A 26,099-nucleotide genomic window follows, 5' to 3' on the forward strand; every position below is an offset into this window, starting at 1 on the left:
ACCAGAGTTGTCAGAAGACAATATCAGGGTACGGCCCGCTTGACCTTTCTCCGCTCGCTTGTTTCGTTCAGCTGATCGATAGTTAGTGCAATTACTATGAAACCCATGAACCACCGCAATATGGCCTCATCAACTCGAGCGGACAGCCATATCGTGGCCTCCTATGAGGTTACATCACCCCTTCATGTCACAATGAAGACTCATCCCATCACCTCGTCTGACCGCAAGGCGATCCTGTCTCCAAACATGCAGGATCTCCCGGCTGAGATCCTCATCGAAGTCCTCTCTCTCGTGGACTTCGTAGCCTTTGACAGTATGCGCCTAGTCAATCGCCGCATCGCCGCGATCGCGGACATGCACTGGCAGCGGATTATGACCGGCATCATCACGCGCGAATTCCACCCTGTGGATGAGTTCTTCGCCGCCTTCTTCGCCGCGGAGGTCCCGCCGGGGCTGTTGGCCCATCCCCCGCTATTGCTGAAGGTGGTCCAGGAGCTCAACGACCGGCCAATGTTGATAGACTTCTGCCGCGTCATCAAGCGCTGGGAGGTGGAGATGCCACGTCTGCGGTTTGCGAAGTCCCCGGCTGTGGCTCACCGCAGCCTGCTGCCGCATGAGCTGACTCGGATGAGAGGCGCGTTGTACTTTTGGTGGCGGTATGCCCGGGCCTTCCATGGGCACGCTCAACCAACTGCTGAGGCTGATCATTATCTCGGAGGGTTGAGTCCTCCCCCGAAATATCCGTTTTCCTTCACCCGAAACTTCTCGACGAGCCGGTTACTTGAGGCCCTGGATCTGTTCAGGACGGTCAGGAGCGCACTCCAAGCTTCCTGCCCCTCTATTCGCCAGGTCACAAGCCTTTTGGTATGTATTTATTTTCGAATATATCTGGGCTGTTCGTCTGCGGCCAACATCTGCTAAATCAGTTCGGCCCTTCATCATAGGACTTCCTTTCGCCCGACGCTATCGTCAACATGGCCTGGGGTGATGACCACGAGAATGCTTGTATCATCGCCACGATGATGCGGCTCCTTCCAAGGGAAATCCTACACATCATCATCTATCGACACACCTATCCCACCCAGTCCAGCTTAATTTCTTTCATCCGGCTCTGTCATCCGAAGTATGTTGTGTTCCCCGACTCAACATCTTACTCGGACAGGATGAGATGTGCGATAATAATTCCAATTTGCTAATGGTTGTCTCGTGTTTAGGATTGAAGACTCGGCCGAAACCTTCATGGAAACGGTTTCTATCACGCTATGCCGCCGTCAGCTCCGAGGAAGGCAACCCTTCGGTTCTGTGAGCTTCCCAGCTGCTGAGGGTGGCATTCTGGACCATAGCAACCCAGAGGATGAGGCCATGCGAGTCATCTACGACAAGGATGCCAACCTCCCGACCGGGCTTTGCGATTGTGTTTTCGAAACCAAGCGTGCTAGGTTGGAACCCTCGCGGTAGGTTGGAATTGTGGAGGTATTGCGGAGGATACGGTCAGAGCTGGGCTCATATGATGGAGGGTTTCAAGTTCAGGATAGACGATGTGTTTCGGGGGTTAAGGGGGAGACGAGTCAAATTGACCAGGTTGACGGGCATGTTTATATCATTGGGCATATCTTTCTTTTCTCATAGTTCTGCTAGAAATACAAGTGAATCACAAATGGGGCACATACTGTCTTGCTTTGCTCAGTAGGTATTTGGGCAATTTGTGCTCCCTCTTAATGGGAGGCGACACCAAGTGAAAGCCTACTTAGACTCGAGATGGTCTCTCGCAGTAACCATCAATTATTGGCTTCAGAAACGACTACTCCGGATAACTTATTCTTGCCGTCTAAAATTCGTCTTATGTTCACCTCGCATACAGGTTTCTAACCAATATGTGGTCGTGGGAGAGTAGACAATCAACGGCGCTAGGATCAAGTGCTTGGACTATTTTGTAGTGGGGGTGGCGGTTACCGCTCCCCTGTTCAGGCACAGCAGGGCAACTCGCCCAACCTCTCACGCTCCCCTAAACCTCAACCCGCTGCAGAACCCCAACCCGCGAGCATGCGCAACCGCGGCCTTTGACACGAGTCGACCATCCCGGTATGTAAATATTTTTCTTCTTTTCTTGATCCTGTCTCATCAGGCTTTTGTGCATGTGCGGCAAACTTACGGGGGGCGGTGGAATGTTTTGTCTGACTGGAGTGCAAGTTTGGCCCTGTGTGCTTCATTGGGAGGATGGCGGCCTCCTGTTCCTACCTGAACTTCATATCAACTACGCCTCATACATACACAATCCTGAGCTTTCGTCTTAACACCAACACTCGCCTTGAAATATTTCTGTTCCGTTCCTTCCTAAGTCTTTCACTGCCCTAGTCTTCTTCTCTCTTTGTTGACAGTATTGAACATCTTCTAATTTGACTTTCATTTCCTAGAGCTGCATGGTCGGGACTTTTGCTTTGCCATTCCTTTCCTCGCTTGGCTCCTGGGGTGCATCTCGAGAATTTTCCTTTCTTCTCATTTCCGAGAACGCCCTTGGAGGGTTTACATGCTACGCTACATCGCCGGCGTATAACTCTAGTTAAGGTGAGTTCAACCTCTTTTCATCATTCGAAGTCGGATGGGCCGTAGCATCTACGCGTCTCAGCATCATTTTGACCTCTTATACGTCCTATAATCGATGGTTTTGTCTGCCATTCGCAATCCGAACAATTCTATAACTGGCCCCCCTCCCCTCCCACCAGCTTTCGCTTGCTGACACAGTTTAGCCCCGACGATAATTTGTATCAGAATCGGGCCTTGTGGGTGGCTAGCCCACCATGGACGACAACGAGAATGACATTGTGATGGATGGTGAGGATCACCGCATGGCGGATGGCCCTTCAGCTACCAATGGCTTTCTAGATCCGACGACGACTGGCGAGAGCTCACCCCAGGGGACCGTCAATGGCCACAGCGCGGATGGAACTGTGCAAGGCGAGGAGGACGACCCGACGGCTTACCCAGAGCGCTTGCGACGGCGTGGTTTGCTTCCCACAGGCTGCTGCTATGACGACCGGATGAAGCTACATGCAAACGCAGACTTTGGACCCAACCCCCACCACCCAGAGGATCCGTCGCGCATCGAGTACATCATGAAGACCTTCAAGAAGGCTGGCTTGGTGTTTACCGGCTCCGACGCTGATCTCATCCGCATCATTCAGAACGAGCCGACCAAGTACATGTGGCGGATCCCGGCGAGAGAGGCTACGAAAGAGGAGATCTGCTCTGTCCACCACCCAGCCCACTTTCTCTGGGTGGAGGCTCTATCGCAGAAGACCACGCAGGAACTCCGGGAGCTTTCCACACGGATGGACCAAGGACGAGACTCGATTTACGTCGGCAGCATGACATACGAGGCCTCGCTTATCTCAGCGGGCGGCGCCATTGAGACCTGCAAAAGTGTCGTCGTGGGCAACGTGAAGAACGCGTTTGCCGTCATCCGCCCCCCAGGCCACCATGCCGAGTTTGACGCCCCCATGGGGTTCTGTCTATTCAACAACGTTCCGATCGCCGCCAAGATCTGCCAGGCCGACTACCCGGACCTGTGCCGCAAGATTCTGATTCTCGACTGGGACGTCCACCACGGAAACGGTATCCAGAACCTCTTTTACGATGACCCCAACATCCTCTATATTTCCCTCCACGTCTACCGCAATGGCGAATTCTACCCCGGTAAGCCCGACAACCCGATGACGCCCGACGGCGGACTGGAGCACTGCGGTGCTGGCGCAGGCCTGGGAAAGAACGTCAACATTGGCTGGCATGACCAAGGCATGGGTGACGGCGAGTACATGGCCGCGTTCCAGAAGATCGTCATGCCCATTGCCCACGAATTTGGCCCGGACTTGGTCATCATCTCGGCCGGCTTCGACGCGGCCGCGGGCGACGAGCTGGGCGCCTGCTTCGTGACTCCCGAGTGCTACGCCCACATGACACATATGTTGATGTCGCTCGCCAACGGGAAAGTGGCCGTCTGCCTCGAGGGCGGCTACGACCTTGATGCTATCTCCAAGTCGGCCCTAGCCGTGGCACAGACGCTGATGGGCGAGCCGCCGCCGAAGATGGAGATTCCACGCCTTAGCCATGAGGCGGGCAAGGTCTTGGCCAAAGTCCAGGCCTACCAGGCGCCGTACTGGGAGTGCATGCGCGCCGGAATCGTTGATGTTCAGGAGATGCAGGCGCAAGAGTCATCGCGCTTACATGATGTGGTTCGGAGGGCCCAACGCCAGGTGCTGTCGGAGAAGCATGGCATGCTGCCGCTGTACATCCAGCGGGATATTCTCTTCAAGTCGTTTGAGAATCAGGTGCTGGTGACTAGGGGGATCCAGTCTGCTCGTAGGATCTTGGTGATTGTGCATGACCCGTACGTTGTCCTGTTGCGTTACCCTCCAGACTCTTGAGTACAACGGCTAATCTGAATCCAGACCGGAACTCCATGCGCAGCCCGACCCGATGAACAACTCGCTTGAGCCGCATAACGCGTGGGTGGTAAGTACTGTGTTCGTCTTCCCTAGGATGGACCGTTCACTAACTGATCCAGACGGATGGCGTGACCCGCTATATCGACTGGGCCATCGAAAAAGGCTTTGGCGTTATCGACGTCAATGTACCTCACTACATCACCCATCCCGAGGTACGTCCCGATGACCATGTAGTGTAAGAGAAATCGAAACCGTGCTGATACGAACTGGGACAGGACACGGATGCATTCACTGCGCGCTTCGATGAAGGCACGCTCCAAGCCCAAGTGCAGGAGCTAATGTGCTACATCTGGGACAACTACCTCCAACTCTACGATTCGGTTGAAGACATCTTTCTCATGGGCGTAGGTAATGCCTATCTGGGGGTTAAAGTCCTGCTCATCAACCGCCGTACGTCTACCCCTTCTTGTCCCGAACCCACCATCTACCACTCTCTGTATGGGTTCGGTTTACTAACATTTACTCCCGCCCTCCTAGTCGACGTCAAATCCCGCGTAGCGGGTGTGGTCAACTTTGTCAATGGCAACCTGCGGCCCGTCAAATCCGACGTGGACGGCGATCTCTCGTCGTGGTATAAGGAGCACTCCCAGGTGTACGTAGCCAACGACCACGCCTGCTGGTCCGACCGGGACCTCACGCGCAAAGTCATGAAGCGCCGCTTCGGCAATGTTATTCGCGCCCAGGTTAACGGGCTGACGCCTATGATGGGCGAGCACTTTGCGGATGTGCAGCGGTTTATTGCGGAGCGGGTGACGCAGGGAGGGGAGGGGCCGGAAGGTGGTAATGAGGAGATGGAGGAAGAGGAGATTGGGGGTAGGATGGGGTAGTTGGCTCTTCTTTCTGGGCTTTCATTTACTCTTTTCACCATTCTATTTCTGGTGTTTGGGGGGGAGAAGGGGAAAAGCGATACGATGGATACCACCATAGGAAATTGGGAAGAGGGCCGGAGGGGGCGAGGTTGGTTGTAATGGTCCTGCCGGTTTTGTGGTTTCCGCACTGGGGCATTCAGTGGGCAGGATAACCAAACACCATAGTTTGTAGCAGAGGTTAAATACATATCATTCTAACCCAAGTCGGTGAGCCAAAAAGGAAATAAGTGAAGCTTTGGTCAAACCGTAAACATGCATATTGTATCATTCAATACCTTGTGAGTATGTACTGTACAAGCCAGATTATGTAATCTCTTATATACCCCTTTCTCTTTCACCCTTTGTGATAAGAGCTACCCACTTTTCCTCGTGAGCCGCCCGCGTCTGCACGTGCGTTCGAGTCGCGTCGTCCATTGTCCGTGCACTGCAGCAAGTTTGAACTTCCATCTTGGACGATCCAAGGGACGTTCTGCAAGCCTGACCGGACATCAGGTACTTGACTTAACATTAATCAATAACCCATTCTTTATCCAACAACAGGATACATACCCCGTTTATATGTATGTGCGTTTGTTTGTGCAACACCACATTCCACAGATTTATGTCATTAGGGCAACACAACTAGAATTCTTTCGCCCCCCTCCCTCTTAGGCCCTTTCTTTTTTTTTGCCCTTGTTTTCTCCGAACCATCCTGCAACAACGGCAATTGACGAGGCGACATTCAACGGCAAACACAAACTGCAAACGCTGAGGATAGCGAATAGTGTTGCATCCGAGATGGATCGGGGTCGAAGGTTAGTGGATTTCTATTGCTGCGAAGCTGTGCTTTTTCCTTCTGCTTGGGGTTGTTCCTTTCTGGACGCCGGGATTCTCTCCGGTTAGCGATGGGTGTTGTTCTTTGTGGACGGTGGGATCCCGACGAAGTCCAACGAACAGTCTTGGGATGGTGGGGAGTCTTTGGGGAATTGGTGTGTCAAACGCCGGACAGCGATACCTTTTCGAACGAGCCCGGCCGTACACCTCGAGGGACCTCCTCGCTTTGTCACGATACCATCCGATCTGGTTTACGCCTGCACCGCATGCCCCCGCTTCACGCCTAATACTCCACGCGTTATAACTCCCGCCTGTCTGGCTGCCATTATTTCCCGGGACGCTTGCTGGGCCACCCCGATGGTGCGTTGAACCCGGACAGGCCCATGCCTGTATCCACCCTCTCGATTGAACAAAGCCATGGTACGATGAGAAACGGGACGGATCCAAACCACCCTTTGGGGGTTGTGGCTACGACCAGCTACTGCACGAACAGCCACGAATGTTTGGGCTACTTCGTCATTGTGGCATGAGGAACCGGATTTTCAACTGGGGCGTAACAAACGGTTTCCAAGCGGATGACATGCAGGCAACCAGTCGGTTTGGGGGATACGGCAAACGGTCTATCGGGAGGGAAGGCGTTCAGACACAACAAAAGGGCGCCTCGGTTTGCTGCCTTGGAAACCACGAAATCGAATTCGCCAAAATCCACCGCGACTGCTAAAAAATCACAAACCAAACCTTCGCTCGAAAAACACACCGATTTCACGACCAACCTAGGATACAATTTGACGCTCAGCGCGGGCATGTACAGTGTTCCTCACGGCTAGCTTTACATTCTGGTGGCATATTTCTCTCAAGAGATAACAACAACAACCTTACGAGTATCTGCCCCCATCCCCCAGGGCAGGTTTCTAGCCAAATGGGCGGGAGACGGCGAAAGGCTCGGGGGCGCCCCGCGGGGCTCCCTCTTTCGGCACGCATCACCCACCCCAAGCTGTCCGATGCGAATGCGATCCCACTATCTGGCGCGACCTCCCCCAGGTTTTCCGACACCAATTCAACAGCCCTTGCATTCCGGCCTCGTTCCGAGACGCCCGCCGTGGAACCCGCCGCGGAACGCACCATCTGTTCTTCCTTGAATTTTGATTCTTCGCAGCAGCAGCATTTCCCCAATGGCACGGTTACTAATCCCCCCCCCAGTAGGTACGAGGATGGAGAAGTCCGGCGCTATGGCGCTGGCGAGTCGTACCGACCCTTTAACCGCGACCGGTCACCGCCGCCCCGTGCTCGGAGCCCCTTGAGAGATCGCCCGCGAACCCCGCCTGTGACTAGCGACAGTTACGTCCCCGGCAGGTCCCCACGCCGACGGTCTCGCAGCGCCGACCGCTTTAGGAGAGATAGGGACAGGTCTAGGGATCGAGTCGGGGGTGAAAGCTGGCGACGCAGCCGCAGTAGGATCAGAAGCCCGGTCCGCCGTGTTTCCCCGAGACGGAGCCCAGTCAGGCGATCGCCGCCTCGCTTTGTTTCCCCGCGCCGCGACGACCGCGCATTTGTTAGAAGGGACGACAGACGGGATGATAGACGAGATGACCGAAGAGACGACCGTCGCGACGACAGGAGAGATGAGCGAGACGAACGGCCGAGGTCTCCTCCGCGCCGCGATTATGAGATTAGAGACATCAGGCGGCGTTCGCGGTCCCCATTCGACCGGGACAGACTACCAATTCGCCGAGACCGATCAACCCCGCGACGCTCACCCCCGCCAGGCCCTCGTGGAGGTGGCATATATCGCCCTCGGTCTCGCAGCCCGGAACGACGGGATCGCGATGATCGCTACGTGGGACCGTCGTACCGTCGACCATCCCCGCCACCACCGCGAGACTCGATCCACTCATCTGGTCTGCCCTCGCGGTCGGGCTCGGGCAGGTCCTCACCCAGGCCTACCTCTGGGCGTCGAGACGATCGATCTGTGCCGCAATCTCCGGCTGCGCGGTCTTACATATCGAACGCGCCAACGCCTACTCCCGCATTCCCGCCGGTTCGTGATACCCCAAAGCAAGCGGCTCCGCCTCCTCAATCCTCACAAGCCGCTTTAGCCAGCCAACCTACCCCGAAGCAGCAACAGCCCGCCACCGCAGCCGATACCGCTTCGACCCCGGTAAGGTCCCCTCCCAGGGGCCCCGCTGCTCTCAGAGCCCCGCCGACCGGGCCCGCAGCTGCTAGGAACTTTACGACACCAGCTACACCCCAACCTGCCCCGTCGCCACGTACCCTACCCCCTGGCCCCAACGGACCGTCACGTCACGGTGCTACTAGTCCTACCATCCCGCCGTCCGGTCCACGCGGCTATGTCCCTCCTCGTGGCGCAGGCTTTGCCGGCCGTGGCAGCACTCGAAGCAACTGGCCTGCCGGTCCCACTCGTCACTCCATCTCCGGCAGCAGTCAAGCCGGCTCACCCACCATCCCGTCTGCCGGGCCCAACGGCAGCAACAACAATGGCAGCAGCGGTGGTACCATCCCAACCGGTCCCCGTGCCCAATCCACCTCATCCGCCTCCGGTTCCCCATCCCTCGGATCCAAACCCTTCAACCCGCCCACCGGCCCTTCCTCCGGCGGAAACCACATCCACAGCGGCCCACAACACTCCCACAGCCACGGCCACCCCTACAACAGCCGCCCTTCTCTCGCGCAAAGTCTCATCAACACCATGCCCCCAATCATCCCCGGCGGCAAGATCGATCCCACCGCGATCCCCATCGAGCTGGATCCGCACCATCGCCGGCTTCGCGAGGAAGAGGAGCGATTGCGTGAGGAGCTGCGCGTGAAGCAGGAGAAACTGCGCAAGAGTCTGCGGGTGTGGGATAAGTTGGAGCGGGAGAGCAAGGCGTTTGAACTGAAAGCCGATTTGAGTGGGGCCAGTCTGAAGAAATTGGCTGGTGAGGGCTTGGGTGGCGCTGCTTTCTGAGGGGGGTTCGTTTCTCTTGGTACCTACCTATCTGAGAGCATGGGACTTTGGCGTCGGGGTGTTACAGTGTTGTTTTGTTTCGTTTTGTTTTGTTCTTTCCTCCCTTCTGCGATGGGGAGTTCTGGTACGGCGGGCGGGGTGAGAGGGTTACGGAAGGGTTATTCGATTTTATTTGGTGTCGGGTATTGTACGACTAAGACTGCACCCTGAGTGCGGAAAATAAGGGGAGAATCGGCGATGCTTTTTTCGAGAGAAACCAGGACTGTTACCGTGTTTCTATTGCGGGTTGCTACAGGTTCCCAAGCTCATCCTACGGGCAGGAAGTCGAAGGTCAGGGTGTTTGAACGGCACAGGTGGGCGGGAATCCGTTCATTGACCGTCCGGCACACGCACACTTCCCAGGATGGAAGCCATGGCATTTCTTTCAACATTACCCATCCAGCCCTGCGCTTTTCTTCCCCCTTCGCGTTGAGACAAGGATGAATTAAAAGGAATAACCAGCATGGATGAATGAATAGATGGGCTCGCAGGAATCAACTCGGTTCTGGTCAAGCCCTTCCTCGGCCTATTGGCACACGATGGGAACGGTTATAGCTTAGAGCGGTCGGGTCGGGTCAGAGCTGTGAAGGTCAAGACCGAGGTCGAGGCCAAAAGTTGAGTCGGGCAGCCGAGTCAAGTCGAAGACCGGCTTTGTTAGGTTTAGGGGCGTGTAATTATGTAGTTAATTCAATTGTAAAATTAACATTCACCTACCAACTTGTCCATTTCGGTGAAGAATAGATACATGATTTACTTGCGGTGGGCTAGGTTACTTAAATGGGCAAATTCCCACCGACAATCGCAATCACTCGCATATGGGCCATGTTTGCTTTGGACTTTCTGTATTATCGCCTAGCTACCTAATCGCACATACCTCCCTTTTCCAAGGCCGAGCATGTCTATCAGGAAACGGGTAGGGTGGTTTCATTTTATTCCCAACCCTCCCGCTACAGCTGAGAGCGGCAAACTAGGATCTAGTTGCTGCCATCGGCCTTGGCGACGTAGGCCAGGAGGTCCAGGACACGGCGGGAGTAGCCCCACTCGTTATCGTACCAGCTGACAAGCTTGACAAAGTTCTTGTTGAGCGAGATACCGGCCTTGGCGTCGAAGATGGAGGAGTTGGGGTTGCCGTTGAGATCGCTGGAGACGATCTCGTCCTCGGTGTAGCCGAGAATGCCTGGGAGGGTGTGTTAGCGTGAAATTTGCTCGGATCAACCAAGTCAGTTTATGAAACGAGGGGAAACTCACCCTTGAGGGGACCCTCGGAGGCCTCCTTGAGGGCGGCCTTGATCTCGTCGTAGGTCGCCTCGTCACGAAGGCGGGCAGTAAGGTCGACGACGGAGACGTTAGAGGTGGGGACACGGAAGGACATGCCGGTGAGCTTGCCGTTAAGCTCAGGGATGACCTTGCCGACGGCCTTGGCGGCACCGGTGCTGCTGGGGATGATGTTCTGGGCAGCGCCACGGCCACCGCGCCAGTCCTTGCCGGAGGGACCATCGACGGTCTTCTGGGTGGCGGTGTACGAGTGGACGGTGGTCATGAGACCCTCGACAATACCGAACTTGTCGTTGATGACCTTGGCGAGAGGAGCGAGACAGTTGGTGGTGCACGAGGCGTTGGAGATGACCGAGGCCTTGCCGTCGTAGGTCTTCTCGTTGACACCCATCACGTACATGGGGGCATCGGCCGAGGGGGCCGAGATGATGACGCGCTTGGCGCCACCCTTAAGATGGGCGCTGGCCTTCTCGGTGGTGGTGAACACACCGGTCGACTCAACAATGTACTCGGCGCCAGTCTCCTTCCAGGGGATGGCAGCGGGGTCGCGCTCAGTGTAGAACTTGACCTTCTTGCCGTTGACAACGAGGTCACTGCCGTCGACGGCAATGGTGCCGTTGAAGACGCCGTGGGTCGAGTCATACTTGAGCATGTACTCCTATCGACCGCCCACCGTCAGTTCTGATCTTGTTTCATACCGTTTGCCCCCATCGGAGAAGGCTATAGATATGGGCTAAAACTTACAGCGTACTTGGGCTCAATAAAGGGGTCGTTGACAGCAACGATCTCGACATCGGGATGCTCGACAGCGTTGCGGAAAACGATACGGCCGATACGGCCAAAACCGTTGATACCGACCTTGATAGCCATCCTGTCTGTGGTCGCGAAGTTGGTAAGTTGTTGAGCTGAAAAAAGTTTCTTGGAGGGGTAGCTCGAGCGGCGGGGTAAACGAGGGATCGCGAAGCTCAAAAGGAGGATGGCAAGAGGAAAAGCCAAACTGGATGACAGTGGAGGGTGGGAAAAGGGTTTTTCTAAAATGGTCCGGGCCGCAGCAGCGGGCGGTCCGGGACCGGTCAACGCACAGCTGAGCTGTGGGATTCTGGTGCTGGTCGCGCAGGTCCGATACAGGCGCGACGAGGCGGTGCGGGGTCCGTGGGGGAAGCTCCCAAGACGCGCAAACAGGGCCAAAGAGGTGCTTACCTGAAACGGTGTGGTGAATTGTTTGGTTGACTAGGTGTCTAGGTGTTATCAGGAAGGGGCAGGCTGTCCACGAAAATTTTCTGATGGTTTGAGTCAAACGCGGGATGGGGAATGGAAGGAGTGGAAGGGCGCTGGCGTGTTATGGTGGCAGGAGCGAACAATAAAAATGGTTGAGCCCCTCGTCAAGGTGGGGTGGTTTCCGTTGGTTTCCCTTCCAATTGCTTGCATCACAGATTGCGCCGAAGGTGGGGCAACCTGGGCACAGCTTCTCCCCCTTCACCTTCGTCCCCAGCTGCTAGTGAGGGACATTCCGCAATCGTGTGTTTCGGGATACCCCCACTACCACTGCGGGCTGTGAGATGGCTTTTTGCGGTTCCGAGGAATGGGCGGACTAAGCAACCCACCAACAGCGGTTGAGGTATTTCCATAGCTCTCGTTCTTTCTTTGCTCGCCGTCAGCGCGGACTCTTTTGCCACAACTGAGGCGGTCCTCCCTCCGTCACCGGGCAACTCGCCGGCCGGTCGAACCGCTTTAGCGAGCCCCGATCGTGCCAGTCAGGAAGATGAGTGGGCTCGCGGTCACGCCGCGGGCTGACGTCCGATGTCCCGGTCCGTTTAATCTAGGGTGCTAGGCGCCCTTCTTTTTCCCATCTAGCCTTGGCCTTGTCTTGGAAGGGAAGCCGGAGGTGTTTGGTTGGGGCGATGTTGAAATCGCGCATCTCACAAATCGCCGCACCACAAACCCATACGGCGGCGAGGCAATTAACGATTATCAGGGGACACACACACGAATGTAGTCACTTAACGCCGGTACTGCAGACTTCGAGACCCGTGCTCAGAGCCACGAAAACATACTGGAGAGAGGCCCGGCAGGAAACGGACGGGCACGGCTAAAACTGGGCCATAACCACGGCAATCTCGGCCTAGGACCCATCGACTGCCGTCGACAGTTCCGTGACCCGCCGATATGTGAAGCCGAAACGGGAAGCTCTTTAGGGAAAGCATTGAGCATTAAGACTTGTGCTCTGTGTCGTGATGTAGCGTCAGTTCAAACACACACAAAGACTCGATTCGGTGTTTTCGACACGTCCGGAGCACCGGATGGCTGAGTGTTCATTTAAGTGCCGTTGGATCCGCCGTATCGGGCCGGGACAAAAGTTCCCAACTGTCACACCACCCGTTTGAGATCAGTCATTCGAACCAACTCGAGGCGTCATTGCACGTGTTGGACAGGTAGGCTGACTTGAACGGTTTGTCGAGATGACCCGTCGTCGCTCGGAAGCTGAGGTCGCAAGGACGGAAAAGGAAAAGAGTAAAAGAACTGTGCCTGCCAAGCCTTTGGCCCCTCGATCTTCTCTGCCCCGCGACGGACTTGGCGTTTTTGCCCTTGTCCCTTGCAAGCATCTGTTGGATTTGGGTTGAGCCATTTCTCGCCGCATCACACATGATGGTGTGCATGATGGGAATGTGACAAACGCCTCCTGGGTGGCTCATGGAGGGAGTGAATATCAGGAATAGGTTTAGTATTACTGCCGAGAACGAGTCACGATGTTTCTTTCTCACAGAGCCGACGTCATGGAGGTTAGAAGCAAGCCAGTCATCGACCCCTGCCCCACTGCGAAATCCCAACCGAAAAAAAAAGCTTATGTGGGCCCTGCTGAACGGCTTAGTCAACCAAAACAACAACACCTCATCTCAACACCGCAACTCTCGAGATACGAGTACCACAGCGTGGGCGACAGCGATGAGGCCATCCAGGGTCGAATCCAGCATGGATTGCGCGACAGATAAGCCAAGAATAATGGCGCACCGAGTGGAAGTCCCCGGTGCAGGGCCAAGGAGCCGATCTTCCAATCCCGGGGATATACGACCAATTGTCTCGGGAGAATATGTTCGCGCCCGACGAATGGGCGAGCTGTCGAGTTGCGAGGTTGAGAAGTTGGGGGTTGTTGAATCATTGTTTTTACACCCCGTTTGCAAATGTCTTGTTGAACGGGTTTGAGATACTTTCTATCTTTCTTTGTTCATTCGCTGTTTCTTTTGTCTTGTATCTCACCGGCGCTACGCAGATTCGTTGACTTTACCATTTCCCTCAAATCATGAGTTCCACCCCTCGTGTCCTGCTCAATTCTTTAAACGGTTGTTGTGGTCCGGCTTAAGCCTTGAAAACACTCGAGTCATATCATGCATCGCGACCAGTGTCGTACATGATTAAAACAGTTATTGTCCTGTGTAGTTTACACTATAGACTATAGAGTAGCAAAGTATCTAGCTATTTTGTGGCCTGCATCTGGCCTGCAAGTCCTCCTGCTCCGCATCACCAAATCATTTCCGTGTGTATCAATCAACTCGAAAGGCATTATTAACTCGAGAAGCATTCAACCAATCCTCAAACCCTTATTCTAGCATCGTCTCTCTCTAACGACTCCTACCCTGACCTTCCCACAATTGTACCTCCATAACTCAATAACCCTCCTTCCGTCAAACTGAAACCTTAAAACGAATCATCAAACTCGAAATGAAGCAAACCCTCTACCCTTAAATACCCTGCTCCATCTCCTCCCGCTCCAACCTCTCAACCATCCCCCTCAAATCCTCCACATTCCCCTCCACCCCCCTCCACATCCTCCAAACAAACTGCGCCGGACTCTCCTCAATGCCAACCGCCTTAGCAGCCTGAATAAACTGACCCAGCGCCGTCTCCGCCGCCTCGGTGCCTCGTCCCATCCTGTGATGTGTATCCTCACCGATCCGCAGACCCGGGTCGTTCTCGGGGGTTGGGACGCTAACGCTGGTGCCGCCTTGGTTGGTTAGGTGCATGTAGAAGGTGCCGTCGGCGAAAGCGTAGTAGATACGCGGGATGCATTGGCCGTTGCTCGTGAGGATGGGGGTGCTGCTGGCCATGTTGTCGGGGGTGCCCGCTTCGCCGGGACCGGGAGGAGTGCGAGCACCGCTGTTGGTGGATGGGGCGGTGGAGGCCTTGCGGGCGCGGGACTTGCGCGGTGCGGCGGGCTTGCGAGCTTTCTTGGGTTGCGGCTGTTGAGTCTGTTGAGCCTGTTGAGCCTGTTGAGCCTGTTGCTGCTGAAGGGCCTGCTGCTGAAGCATCTGTTGCTGAAGCTGCTGCATTTGATGGAGTTGCGCGCGGAGCTCCTGGACTTCTGCGGAGGGCTGCATCTGCTGGGGGGCGTACATCTGAGCAGCGTCGTTCAAACCATGAGTGCCGTGGGCCATGTGATGGTGCTGCTGTTGAGCATGGTACATAGCCTGCTGCTGAGCCTGGTGGTGAGCCTGCGCAGCTTGCATCGCAGCATACTGAGCCTGGGAGTCCTGCGCCTGGCCGGGGATCTGATACATGCCGGCGATATCAGCCGGCAGTTCCGGGAATGGTAGCATATGCGAGGACGAGGCCGAGCTCTTGTTGCTCTTGTGGCTATTGCCGCTACTGTTGCGACTGTGAACCGGAGTGGCGTTGCCATAACCGTTGTTGGCGAACTGAGAGTTCTGCTGGGCCTGAAGATGCGGGCTGCCAGAGTTGGACGGATGAGAAGCCATACTGTGCTGGCTGTGATGGCTGTGATGGCTCATGTCGCGGGCGTGAACCTGCTGCTGCAACTGCTGCTGGTGGTGGTAATGATGAGAAGAGGCCATGCTGTTCTGGCTGATATTGCGAGCATGAGCCTGACCGTCCTCCTCAAAGCTCGTTGGCTCGCGATACTCATCCATAATCCGTCTATACACATTCCCCATCGCCTTCCTCACCGCCACCGACTCCTCAGCCGCCAACGGACCATCCAGCAAAGGGCACCCCCAAACCGACCCGCTCTTATCCATCTCCGCGAACACAGCGCGCAGCATGCGAAACGCACCGCCCAAGTACGCCTGCTGGTGAGCTGTCGGGCGGACGGTGTCGTGCACACCCTGGATGCACTGCTTGGTGGCGTTGGTCATGGCCTGGTGCAGGTTGCGGTCGACGTTGAAGTCGGGCAGGGGACCGTCGAGGAGGACCTGGCCGAGGATGGTGGCGTCTTGGTTGGACTCGGTTATGAGCTGGGCGATGGCGGCGCGCACGCCGGCTTTGATGGCTGTCACGAAGGGCATGTCTCTGGGGATGCCGCCGTTGTTAACGTTGCCGTTGCTGCCATTGCTGCGGTGGCTCTGGTGGCTACCGTGGCTGCCGTGGCTGCCATGACCGCGACTGGGCGAGGGCGGGGAGACGTTGGAGCATAGAGCGGGATCGATCGGGATCCTGCCGGAGCCGGTGCCGTTGTTGTGATGGGCGTTCTCCGGGGTAGTAACCGCAGCGGGGGTAGTGGTGACAACAGACGCAGTAGTCTGATGGGAGAAGGTCTGAGCCATGGGGATGGAACCAGCACCATACTGGCCGCCAGCGGGAGTGCCAACAGCGGAAGCAGAAGCAGACGACGAAGCAGAAGCCTCAGCCTGAGCGTCCTGGGGAATCGAGACAACAGCGCCGTGCTGATCAGTGCCCTGACGACGCTTGGTCGGAGTGTCCATGCCCTGAGTAGGAGTGGCCGGCTTCTTGCGCTTGTTGCTTGACGAGGGAGCAGCTCCGGAAGCTATGTTGTTGTTGGCCACGTGATGGGCCGAGTTCTGAGCGACGTTGTTGGGAGTCGAATTGTGAGCCGGAGTGCCCGAGGAAGGAACCGCCGACTGTGCGGGAGTCTTAGCCATGAAGATGGAGAGCTCGCCGTACGACTCTTCAGCTGTGGCGTGGGACTTGGGAGTGGCCGCCATCTGAGACTGAGCTGGGGTAGGCTGTTGAGCGCCAGTGCCATTGCCGTTGCTGCTGTAAAACTCCTCCGTCATCTGCTGAAGCGACGGCGGAACAGACAGACTAAACACGCCCTGGCCATTGTTCGGCAGCTGCTGCGTGGTGCCGGACGAGAGGAAGGGGTCCGCAGCCGTGACCTGCTGAAGGCCGACAGAGGAGTCGACAGTGTGTTGCTGCTGACCCTGATACAAAGCCTCATGCTGAGCTTGACCGGGCATGGTCATCGGGATACCTTTGGACTTGCTGCCCTTGGGGCTGGCAGTCTTGCGGCTCCGGGGGGTCTTGATCTTGCGACCGGTGGCCTCATCGACAGTGGTCGATGGAGTGACACCCCTGGGAGTGGCAGCCTGGTTGTTGGCCGGGGATCCGGCAGGCTGTGGGACTGGTGCGCTGGCTTCGTTGGCGATGACCTCGGAGATGGAGGGCATCTGGGCCTGTACGTCGGCTGAGAAGAGCTCCTGTGCCTGAGCTTCGACTTGGGCGTCAATCTCGGCGCGAGACAGGCCGTGAGACGTGGTGCGAGGCTGATACTTGGCTTGGCCCGGGGCTTGAGCTTGGTACTGGGCGGAGGATTGGATATGCGCCTGGATCTGAGACTGAGATTGAGCCTGTGCGATAGTGTTCTCCGCCTCGAGCATGGCGATCTGGTGGTTTACCGACGGCATATCGGGGAAGGTGTCAGTCTGATTCTGCTGCTCGTCGTCAAAGACCGGCTGCTCGTCAAAGACGACAGGCTCATCGTCGACATAGTCTGGCAGCTCAAACTGCTGCTCGGAGGGCTGCTCATGAACCTGCTGTTGAGCCTGCTGCTCGACGTGCTCTTCGACCGCCTGCTCGGCCGGCATCTCAACAGCACCGTCCTGCTGGCCCGAAAACGAAAACATATTATCCTTTCCAGACTGCCAGTCCTGCAGCTCCATCTGCGGAAAGCCGCCAGCCTCCATCTCGGCGTTCTGCTGAGCAAAGGCCTGATTGAAATCAAGGGCAGCCTGACCCGGCATGCCTTGGGCCGGGGCATAGGAGGGATCAAACTGGCCGAGAAAATTGGCCTCAAAGTTGGTCGAGTCGTTCTAGGACTGGACATCTTGAGACTCGGGCATGGCCGGGAAGCTGTTGTCAAATTTGAAGCTGTCGTTCATGTCGTTGGCCCCGTCGTAGGAGGTAGCGCCGAAGGACTGGTTGTTGTTGGATTGCTCAGCGGCTTTCTGAGCAGCCTCGGCAGCAGCTTCACCAGCCTTTTTTTCCTCAGCAGCCTGCTTAGCGACTTGAGCGTCAACGATAGCCTTGACGTTCTCAACAGCCTTGGCCTCCTCAGCAGCCTTAGCCTGGGCAATAGCCTGAGCCTCAGCTTGAGTTTTAGCCTCCTCTGCAGCCTTAGCAGCCGCCATCTGGCCCAAAATCATCTCCTCCGCCCGTCCCATAACCTCCACCCGGCTGCGCCACATCTCGCGATCCCGGGACTCCTTCATCAACCCAGCCCACTCGTCAAACCGCTTCAGGTCAGAGCGTCTCACACTGGCATCTTTGCCCTTCAGATCAGCAATAAGCTCCTTGCGCTCGGCCTCTTTCTTGCGGTCCTCAATCAGCCATTTGCGGTCCGCGTGCATGTTGGCCATGATGGACGCTGAGGCCGGGTTGGCGGCTTGGAATGCGACGAAGTCGGTGTTGTAGTGGTGGTAGGCTTGTTGTGCGGCCAAGGCAGCGGTGGTGAGTTCATGCTGCTTTTTGGCAATGTCCTCGTTGTCCGAGGCGTCGGTGGCGCCAGCAGCGGCAGTAGAAGCCCGAGTGAACTCGCGCCAAGCCTGGTAGGCCTCCTTGTAGGCAAAGTACAGGTCCATCTCCTGAGTGTGACGGGTGTTGATCTCCTCGCGCAGCAGGTCGGCGTGCGGAGTGACAGGCATGGGCGGCAAGGTGTTGGGCATGGGCCGGCCGAAAGTGTCGTAAGAGACGGGAGGGACGCGTAAGCGGTAGGTCTGGAGACGCATGGGGATGGCCGGAGGAGGGGTGGGCGTGGTGATGTTGTCGGTGGTCACGTGCTCTTGGCCAACCTCAGGGGCGATGTCAATGTTGGTATTATTGACAGTGGCGGTCTCAGTGGTGCCATTGTTCTCGATCACCTGGTCAGCGTTGCTAGAGTTATTGGAAAATACATCGTCGTTGACATCGCCGTTGACAACGCCATTGACCTCGCCATTGGCATCGCCAGAAAAGACGGGATCAGCAACAGCCTCGCCGTCGGCGAACAGGGCGTCCTGGAGATCAGGACCCAGGAGGAGGCCGGCGTTGAAACCGGCAGTCGGGACAGTGCCATCGCTGCCGAGGCCGCTGAAATCGTCGGAGGCATCTGTGATGGCAAAGCCAGTGGTGCCCTCGGTGTTGTCATGGGCGGTGTTGTTGGTTTTGTCATCGTCATTGATGGTAGTATCAACGGTGGTCTGAGAGTGCTCATGGACGGTATTATTTCCAACCGTCTCGGTCTCGGCAATGGTATCAGTGTCGGACTTGGTAGCAGTCTCAGTGTCGGACTCGTTGGACTCGGCAGACGGGAAAGCCAGCTTGTCGGCAGTCATTTTGACATTGGACTCCTCGGCGTCCTGGTTTCTTGTTAGACACATTTTCTTTTCTTCTTTTCTTTTTGAGACAGGGGCATCACAAACCTCGGTAGTAGCAGCAGCGACGTTCTTCTCGCCATGGTGCTCATCAGACACAGAACCGTCACGGACGCTGCTCTGGTCATTCTCCTTCTCATCATGGTCGTCAATCTTAGTAGTCTCAGTAATCTCGCTGTCGTCCTCGGAGGAGCCAGTGTCCTCGAGATCGACGATGTCACCAAAGAGGGAGTCCTCGTCAGAAATGTGGTCCTCCTCCTCAATCTCAATGGTTTTCTCCTCGAGATCCTTGGTGTCGCCAAAGAGGGAACACTCGTCAGAGGCGTGATCCTCCTCAGCAATCTCAATGGCCTTCTCGTTGTGGTCATTGACCTCGACAACCTCGTAGGTGCCCTCGTCCTCTCCAACATCGAGGTTGAACACAAAGGAGATGGACATCTAATCTTGTGTTAGCTCATCAATTCATCTCTAACCGCATTCTTTGAGGGGGAGAATACTAACCTCGGAGCCCTCGACAAAAGCCTGGTAGCCAGCAGGAGTGGGATACTCAACACCGTAGCCGTCAGAGACAGCCGACTTCTTGGAGCGACCGGCGCCCGAAACGGAGTTGGTAGCAGAAGACATGACGACTTTCTATTTTCTGTTCTTGTTAGTGTTGTTTGTTGTTTGTACTTGTTGATATCGGACCAAGGTACTTGGTACAAAGGGCCCAGGGGTAATCTGATCGAAGTGAAAAATCGAGCAGACTGTTGAATACCGATAAGCCGAAGGCGAATTGGCGAGATGTTTTTTTTTGACGGTCTCGTGTTTTGAATCTTTTTTTGGTGTTTCTTGGTTTTTTGAAGCTGTCACTGTATCCGACGATGTAGTCGGAAAACGAAGAACAGAAAAAAGGTTCGTCGGTCAAATTGAGCGACGAAGTAAAGGACGAAAGGAGGAGAAAGATAGGGTATGAAGAGAAGAATTTGGTAGTAAAGGTCGTAAAGGTTTCGATGGTTTCAACTCAACTTAAAGACTAGGGCCAGCTAGTCTCAAGTTGAAGAAGCAGAAAGGGGTAGTGTAGTAGAAGGTAGCTGAAAGTGCGCAGAGTTACTCAACGTTAGAAGTTTTTGTCAAGATCGAGAATTGGGTGGTATTTTTGGAAGAAACGAATTGTTCAAAGCTGTGATTTCCGCTGGTGGGAAAAGAAAAGGTCAAGTCAAGGTCGAGGCGAAGTTTTCCTGAAAGGGTGGGAGGGGACAATAGAGAAGGGTTTTGCAACAATAGGACCCGCACAGTAAGGCAACAATTGCCCAAAAAGGAGGAGGTTGGGGACCGGGTTTTGAGGGTTTTCACGGAAAACCGCCAAAAATTTGGGCGTGGGAGGGCACGAGGGCAGGAACCCCAGAACTAGGGCAAGACGGGACCAAAGATGGGCGTAATTGATCGAGAAGCATGCGGCTGTGCAGTATTTGGGATATTATTTGGTGTTTTAGGTCATTGGGAGGGCAGAAACACTCTTTGAAGGGCGTGAATCATCGGTGGTGAGGTTCGTGATAGGGGGTTCTTGGTGTTGAGAGCACCAACCATTCTGTGACCCTCCATGAACTCGGGCACAACACCACCGCACAAGCCAAATAAAGGTAACAAATTACAAAATATAGATGCCCTGAGTCCTCCAAGTATGTCGCTAGTTTTTTATAGATCAATTTCGCGTCTGGTGGTTGTGGGGGTGCACTTTATAAACCTTGGGCGTGAAACCCAAGTGCTGAACAAATAAATACCCCTGATATCAACAATTCTAAACAAGCGCCAACACACAATGCACAACATCCTAAAAAATGCAACCACAGGATAAGACAATGAGATGCGATGGATCTAACAGCGTATTTGGCCATTGTATTGTTATCAAGCCCAATGATACCTGTTCTCCCATCCCGAAACGCTCAGTATTTTCCTGCATCCTTCATCTACGTGCCCGATAAAACACTGCCAAGTTGAAAAAAACCACATTTTTAGTTCTAGCTTTCCGCCCAACCCATGATCTCACGGACTAAACAATACATAACTAAACGAAGAGTAAAAAAAACTCAAGGGACCTCCTCCACCATCTTCCCACTTCCCCCAACCCCTTTACCCGACGAGCCAGCAGAAGACAAAAACACACGCCCAGCCGGGCCACTCAACAACTCCTCCGGCACGCCCACGCGGCTCCCACCCGCAGACTTGACGCCATCGGCACCAACCTTGGACGAACTGACCCACCGCACAAACATGGGGTCAGCGCGCTGATGGCCTGTCCCACCCTCGCCGTCCGGTGTCTCATCGCCGGCAGCGAGCAAAGCCGCATTCTTGCGTGTGGTCTTGGGTGCTTGTTTTTTGAGGAGTTTGTTGATAGTTTCCATCTAAAGGAAGAAAAATGGCGACGTTAGCGTTGTGATGAGAGTGAAGAAGTAGAGCGTATTGGATAGAGGAGAGGGAAAAAAACAAACGTACCTTAACCTCCTCGTTGCGCTTCTCGCTGAGGTTGCGTCTGCGACGGGCCATCTCTGCACGGCGCATGGATAGCTCCTCAGCGGTGAAAACTTTCTTGGCTTGCACCTCTATGCACATATCAACTGATTAGTCGTCGCCCCTGTCCCTATAATAAAAAGGATGAGGGGCAGTCTTACCATCGGAGAGCTTCATGTACTCGTGCGAGACATCCCCCAGCTTCGCCCGTTGGCGTGCTGTCAACTTAGACAGATCCGGCGTGCCGGCGCGACTGCCGTCCTCACTCAGGAGCTCTGCGTCATCCTCGCCCTCGGCATCCTCGTCCGCTACCTCAATCTCTTCCTCACCCTCAGCATCGACGTCCTCATCATCGTCCTCACCCTCCGCGTCTTCATCATCATTGTTGGCAACTTCCACAGTGACGTCCTCAGGCTCACTCTCGAGTTCACTGAGCTCCTCATCGTCGTCATCATCGTCGTCGTCGCCGGCAAGCGGCTTTGCAGCGACGGGTTTTGACTTGCTGGGCGTGGACGCGTTCTTAGGGGGCTTGGTGACCTTGATTGCGGGCGGGCGGAGCGCGGGGGTATCCATATCGATGTCCCCGTCGGCGTCCTCGCCCTCATCGTCCTCACCTTCGGCATCGACGTCCATCTCATCGCCGTCATCCTCGCCCTCGGCATCGTCATCTCCCACATCCTCCATCTGCTCATCGTCTTCGTCATCCACCGCAGCCACCTTGCGCGCAGTAGGCTTGCCAAAGGTCTTTGGCACAACCTCAATCTCGGATACCTCCGCCTCCTCCTCCTCCTCCTCATCTTCATCGTCCTCCTCCTCATCGTCGTCATCGTCATCCTCATCGCCCTCCTCCTCTTCCTCCTCATCCTCGCTGCTCTCAATCACATAATTCTTCTTCCCACCCCTGGTCCTCTTGCTCCCGCCACCGCCAGAAGAAGAACTGACAGCAGCACTAGTAAGCGCCTTGCGCTTGCCGCTGCTCTCATGGCTGGCAGTCGTGGCCTGCCGTAGTTTGCTCGAAGGCATTTTGACCGTCAGATGCATGTGCTGCTGGTCTCTGCTGTCGCCGCTGCTGACCGAGGCGAGGCCGTTGCCGGAACGCCGTGAGCTACGCGATGATGACATGGGCGTGTACCCCCGGTCGAGTTGCCGTTCTGTATCGGCCAAGTCAGTGATTGCTACATTGGCGCGCTGGGCGGCCGAACGACGCGGCCGCGAAGACATCTTGGGTGATAGACTTCAATTCTTGATTCTGAAATAGCAAGTGTGTGAAAGGGGGAGGGGGCGCTGAAAGTTAGGGATGATGACGAGATTGATGATGGGGTTGATGATGGATGATGGATGGTGGATGGATGTTGTGGTTGCAGACGGGAGTTGGAGGTGAGCGCATGCGAGAGAGAGGCTGGGTAGGTGCGTTCGTTCCTCCCCCCAATGTTGAAAAGCTGATGTGGGGGAGATCCTGGGCGGCCGTGGTGGTACTCGGTGCCAGGAATTGGATGTCGTCCGAATAAGCTTGCCGCGGCGAGAGGGTCTCTCAATCAACCGAGTGGCACGCGTGCCAATGGCGGGAAGCCACAGGGGGGATGATCGAACAAGCCGTTACGTGTGTTTCTGGCGTGTGGTGTGCCTGCCCGCATCCAACCTAGCCAAGCGCGAATCTGCACCGCAACCGTACCGCGTCAACCGCAGCGACACTCGCTTTCCGGATTCCGCAGCTTTGCAATCCGAACCGGATGCACGGGTGTCGTTGGTGTTGACAACCTCAATTCCCAAATCTCGGCCCCCACGATTGCGCGTTGATGGCTGCTAGACTCGTGGGTAGTTGCCGAGAACAAAGCCCACTAAACTTTCTTTGCGTTTGCTGCGGACTGCTGGCTGTTGGTTGTTGGCGGCTGATGTTGGTTGCCGAAAGGCTGAGGTTGTATGCCAGAGGTTGAGATCGGTGACCAGCCAGGTTTCACAAACCATTGATCGTGTCCGAATTGGGGGGTGCCGATTGCAGAAATGCAGGTCGCTCGCCGCATCACACGTTGGGTTTAACATTCGATGACCTCGCGCGGCCTGCGACATGTCTCCTGACATCCCTCCACCGCGACGCAACACCATGCTTCTTCTCGCATCGCACCATACATATCACCACAAACCCAGCGCCGAACCACGCAACTCCATTTTCGCCATTGCACTGGTTTGAGATACAAGGATTCAAATTGCATAAAACAAACTCACACTTTGTGGAATGGGAATTGATTTCCAGGAGATGTTCAGCTCCCACAACACCATGGACGATACCGCTTTTGGTCGCCTGTGTGCTGTGGTAGTGGGAATGGTCGATCTGTGCGACGTGGTAGGCTAGGAGTTAGTATCAGAGAGAAGGCTGTCCCAAAAATCAACCAAGTAAGACCAATGAGATAAAGGCTAACCTGAGGCGCTGCGACCACCGCGATGGATTTCAAGAGTCGCGATGATGACAGTGAGATGCGACCACCGGGGCCAGGGTGTCAAGGGTTTAGGGCCGGACGAGTGAGCGATCACAGATGGTTTTTGATGAAGTAATAAAGCGTATCAAATCAGAGTCTAGTGGCTCGGTTTGATGTAGAATCAGGATGTAATTCTGATACGTGGTGGATAAAAATAAATCAGATTTGTTGAATCTCACTTCACAAAGACCGTATTGGTGGTGGACTTGCCTCGCGCTGTGAACATCTCTCAGCTGGGTTTAGTGGGGCACCCTCTGCTGAGTGGCTTGGGCCAGGAATGCCCTGGTTGCCGGCTGGCAAGTCGGTGCCTCGGCAATCGCCAAAGCCGCCCCGTCACAAGTCCCGAGTTCCATCGCAAACACTCCATCATCGAACCTTTCGCAATCCAACTCCCATCCTCTACCATTTTCATTACTTATCGTTTAATATTGTATTCTGGTCGCGTCAACACAATCCCAAAAATGGATGATAACGGGAAACCAAGCGAGCAGCAGCGCCTTGTTGCGACGCCGAACGAAACCACCACCGAGTCTGTACCCGAGGCGAGCGTGTCGCGCGAAGAGAAGCTCGCGCAGGCGAGGAAGTTTTTACAGGATACCAAGGTGCAAGACACGACAAGAGAGCGCAAAGTCGAATTTCTCCAGAGCAAGGGGTTATCAAGCAGCGACATTGATGAGTTGTTAAGCGGGGAGGCCCAAGATGGGCGGCTAGAGACAGAAACACAGGCCTCGGTATGTCTGTTTGTTTTGTGTGCCCGTTGTGCACCTAACTTACCGTGCCCGGTATTCAGGATGAGGCGGAGAGGATAGAACCACCACTCGCAAAGAAAGAAGACCGACCGCCCATCGTAACATACCCCGAGTTCCTCACCAAACCGACGCGTCCGCCACCGTTGGTGACTGTCAATGGGTTCCTCAACACTCTCTACGCTTTCGGTGGTCTGTCCACCGTCGTCTACGGCGCGAGCAAGTTCATCGTCGAACCGATGGTCAACACCCTTACCGAGGCCCGCATCTCTCTCCACAACAAAGCCAACGACGACGTCGCCAAGCTCGTCTCCAAACTCGAGACCGTCGTCTCCGAGATCCCGCCACCCAAGCCCAAAGACCTCAAGACGCTCCCTGCACATGCCACCGGCGATGACGACACAGCTAGCAGCTGCGACGACCCGACCGAACTCTTCCACCGTGATATCGGCGTGCAAACCTCTCCCCAACTCCAGTCTCAACCAACACCGGCCTCGAATCCGGAAACTAACAAAGAAACCAACCCGACTGCCTACCAAACCGCCCGCCTCATTCGGCTCACGGCGACACTCAAGAACTTCAACGAGACGCTGACCGACCAGACTGAGACGCTGGGCGACGTACACACGGTGATGGATGTGCTACAGCAGGATGTGGAGAAGCTCAGTGCGGCGGCGGCGGCGACCGATTTTTCGGGCGGATATTCGCTCTACGGCGCGGCAAGCCGCAATGAGCCGGAAGATGAAATTCGCAAGGCGAAGGAGAATATCAGGCGGGTGAAGGGCGTGTTGTTGAGCACGAGGAGTTTCCCGACTAGTACAGTGAGACAAGGAGGATGACGATGGTTGTTTATTATTCTTGATGATTCGACTTGAGAAGGCGTAATCACGCGAGGGTTGGGTTACAGGGTTCTAATTTAAATGACGGATTATGCCCATAACATTTACCCCATCTGTGCGTATCTGTGAGCCCCGGATCGCGAGTTGGAGGCCCGTTCTTTGCATCTGACCCGCAATGCGATCTGGTCTGTTCCCCTACCGACCCTGCTGGCGGAAGGAAGCCGCTGCGCTGCCCCGCGAGCCGTCCGGCAAACTGGATCTGCCCACCTGCCGTAACTGGCAATACTTCTCTGGTGGAGCAGTACGGTACTCATGCATCGGAATCTGCGCGACGCGGGCGGTTAGACGTCGGCTTTCAGTAGGTATGTCTCAGATACTGCATTGGGTCATATGTATTCCGTATGCGCGAAAATATGGTCATTGGATCTCAGTTGTAAGTCGACAATGGCTCGAATGGTAACTAGCCAATGCCACGGTGGTGAGACAG

The 26,099-nt window shown here is 55.5% G+C and overlaps 7 protein-coding genes across 7 annotated transcripts; 4 read left to right on the plus strand and 3 right to left on the minus strand.

Moving 5' to 3' along the window:
• Positions 1 to 192: 192 nt before the first annotated feature.
• Positions 193 to 1,458, plus strand: C8A04DRAFT_14527 (uncharacterized protein; the record flags this gene model as incomplete). The annotated part of the gene is made up of 3 exons (XM_062778135.1): positions 193 to 864; positions 945 to 1,123; positions 1,215 to 1,458. 3 exons carry the CDS (start codon positions 193 to 195, stop codon positions 1,456 to 1,458), a joined length of 1,095 nt encoding a protein of 364 aa, XP_062634257.1.
• Positions 1,459 to 2,798: 1,340 nt separating this feature from the next.
• On the plus strand, positions 2,799 to 5,329 carry C8A04DRAFT_31548 (histone deacetylase clr3; the record flags this gene model as incomplete). The annotated part of the gene is made up of 5 exons (XM_062781788.1): positions 2,799 to 4,384; positions 4,446 to 4,509; positions 4,562 to 4,654; positions 4,718 to 4,892; positions 4,980 to 5,329. 5 exons carry the CDS (start codon positions 2,799 to 2,801, stop codon positions 5,327 to 5,329), a joined length of 2,268 nt encoding a protein of 755 aa, XP_062634258.1.
• A 1,774-nt stretch (positions 5,330 to 7,103) lies between these two features.
• Positions 7,104 to 9,149, plus strand: C8A04DRAFT_14519 (uncharacterized protein; the record flags this gene model as incomplete). The annotated part of the gene is made up of 1 exon (XM_062778132.1): positions 7,104 to 9,149. One exon carries the CDS (start codon positions 7,104 to 7,106, stop codon positions 9,147 to 9,149), a length of 2,046 nt encoding a protein of 681 aa, XP_062634259.1.
• Positions 9,150 to 10,162: 1,013 nt separating this feature from the next.
• Positions 10,163 to 11,333, minus strand: C8A04DRAFT_31550 (glyceraldehyde-3-phosphate dehydrogenase; the record flags this gene model as incomplete). The annotated part of the gene is made up of 3 exons (XM_062781789.1): positions 10,163 to 10,365; positions 10,437 to 11,121; positions 11,208 to 11,333. 3 exons carry the CDS (start codon positions 11,331 to 11,333, stop codon positions 10,163 to 10,165), a joined length of 1,014 nt encoding a protein of 337 aa, XP_062634260.1.
• A 2,867-nt stretch (positions 11,334 to 14,200) lies between these two features.
• Positions 14,201 to 18,355, minus strand: C8A04DRAFT_14544 (uncharacterized protein; the record flags this gene model as incomplete). Its single annotated transcript, XM_062778141.1, has 8 exons — positions 14,201 to 14,404; positions 14,453 to 14,752; positions 14,875 to 14,950; positions 14,976 to 15,762; positions 15,859 to 16,009; positions 16,064 to 16,978; positions 17,165 to 17,443; positions 17,537 to 18,355. 8 exons carry the CDS (start codon positions 18,353 to 18,355, stop codon positions 14,201 to 14,203), a joined length of 3,531 nt encoding a protein of 1,176 aa, XP_062634261.1.
• Positions 18,356 to 21,132: 2,777 nt separating this feature from the next.
• On the minus strand, positions 21,133 to 22,774 carry C8A04DRAFT_39523 (PAPA-1-like conserved region-domain-containing protein; the record flags this gene model as incomplete). The annotated part of the gene is made up of 3 exons (XM_062784621.1): positions 21,133 to 21,447; positions 21,539 to 21,645; positions 21,715 to 22,774. 3 exons carry the CDS (start codon positions 22,772 to 22,774, stop codon positions 21,133 to 21,135), a joined length of 1,482 nt encoding a protein of 493 aa, XP_062634262.1.
• A 1,714-nt stretch (positions 22,775 to 24,488) lies between these two features.
• C8A04DRAFT_14560 (peroxisomal membrane anchor protein conserved region-domain-containing protein) lies at positions 24,489 to 25,612 on the plus strand (the record flags this gene model as incomplete). Its single annotated transcript, XM_062778149.1, has 2 exons — positions 24,489 to 24,758; positions 24,818 to 25,612. 2 exons carry the CDS (start codon positions 24,489 to 24,491, stop codon positions 25,610 to 25,612), a joined length of 1,065 nt encoding a protein of 354 aa, XP_062634263.1.
• Between the last annotated feature and the right edge of the window lie 487 nt (positions 25,613 to 26,099).

Source organism: Dichotomopilus funicola (genome assembly GCF_033296635.1).
Source record: "Dichotomopilus funicola strain CBS 141.50 unplaced genomic scaffold C8A04scaffold_68, whole genome shotgun sequence".
NCBI classification, from domain to species: Eukaryota; Fungi; Ascomycota; class Sordariomycetes; order Sordariales; family Chaetomiaceae; genus Dichotomopilus; species Dichotomopilus funicola.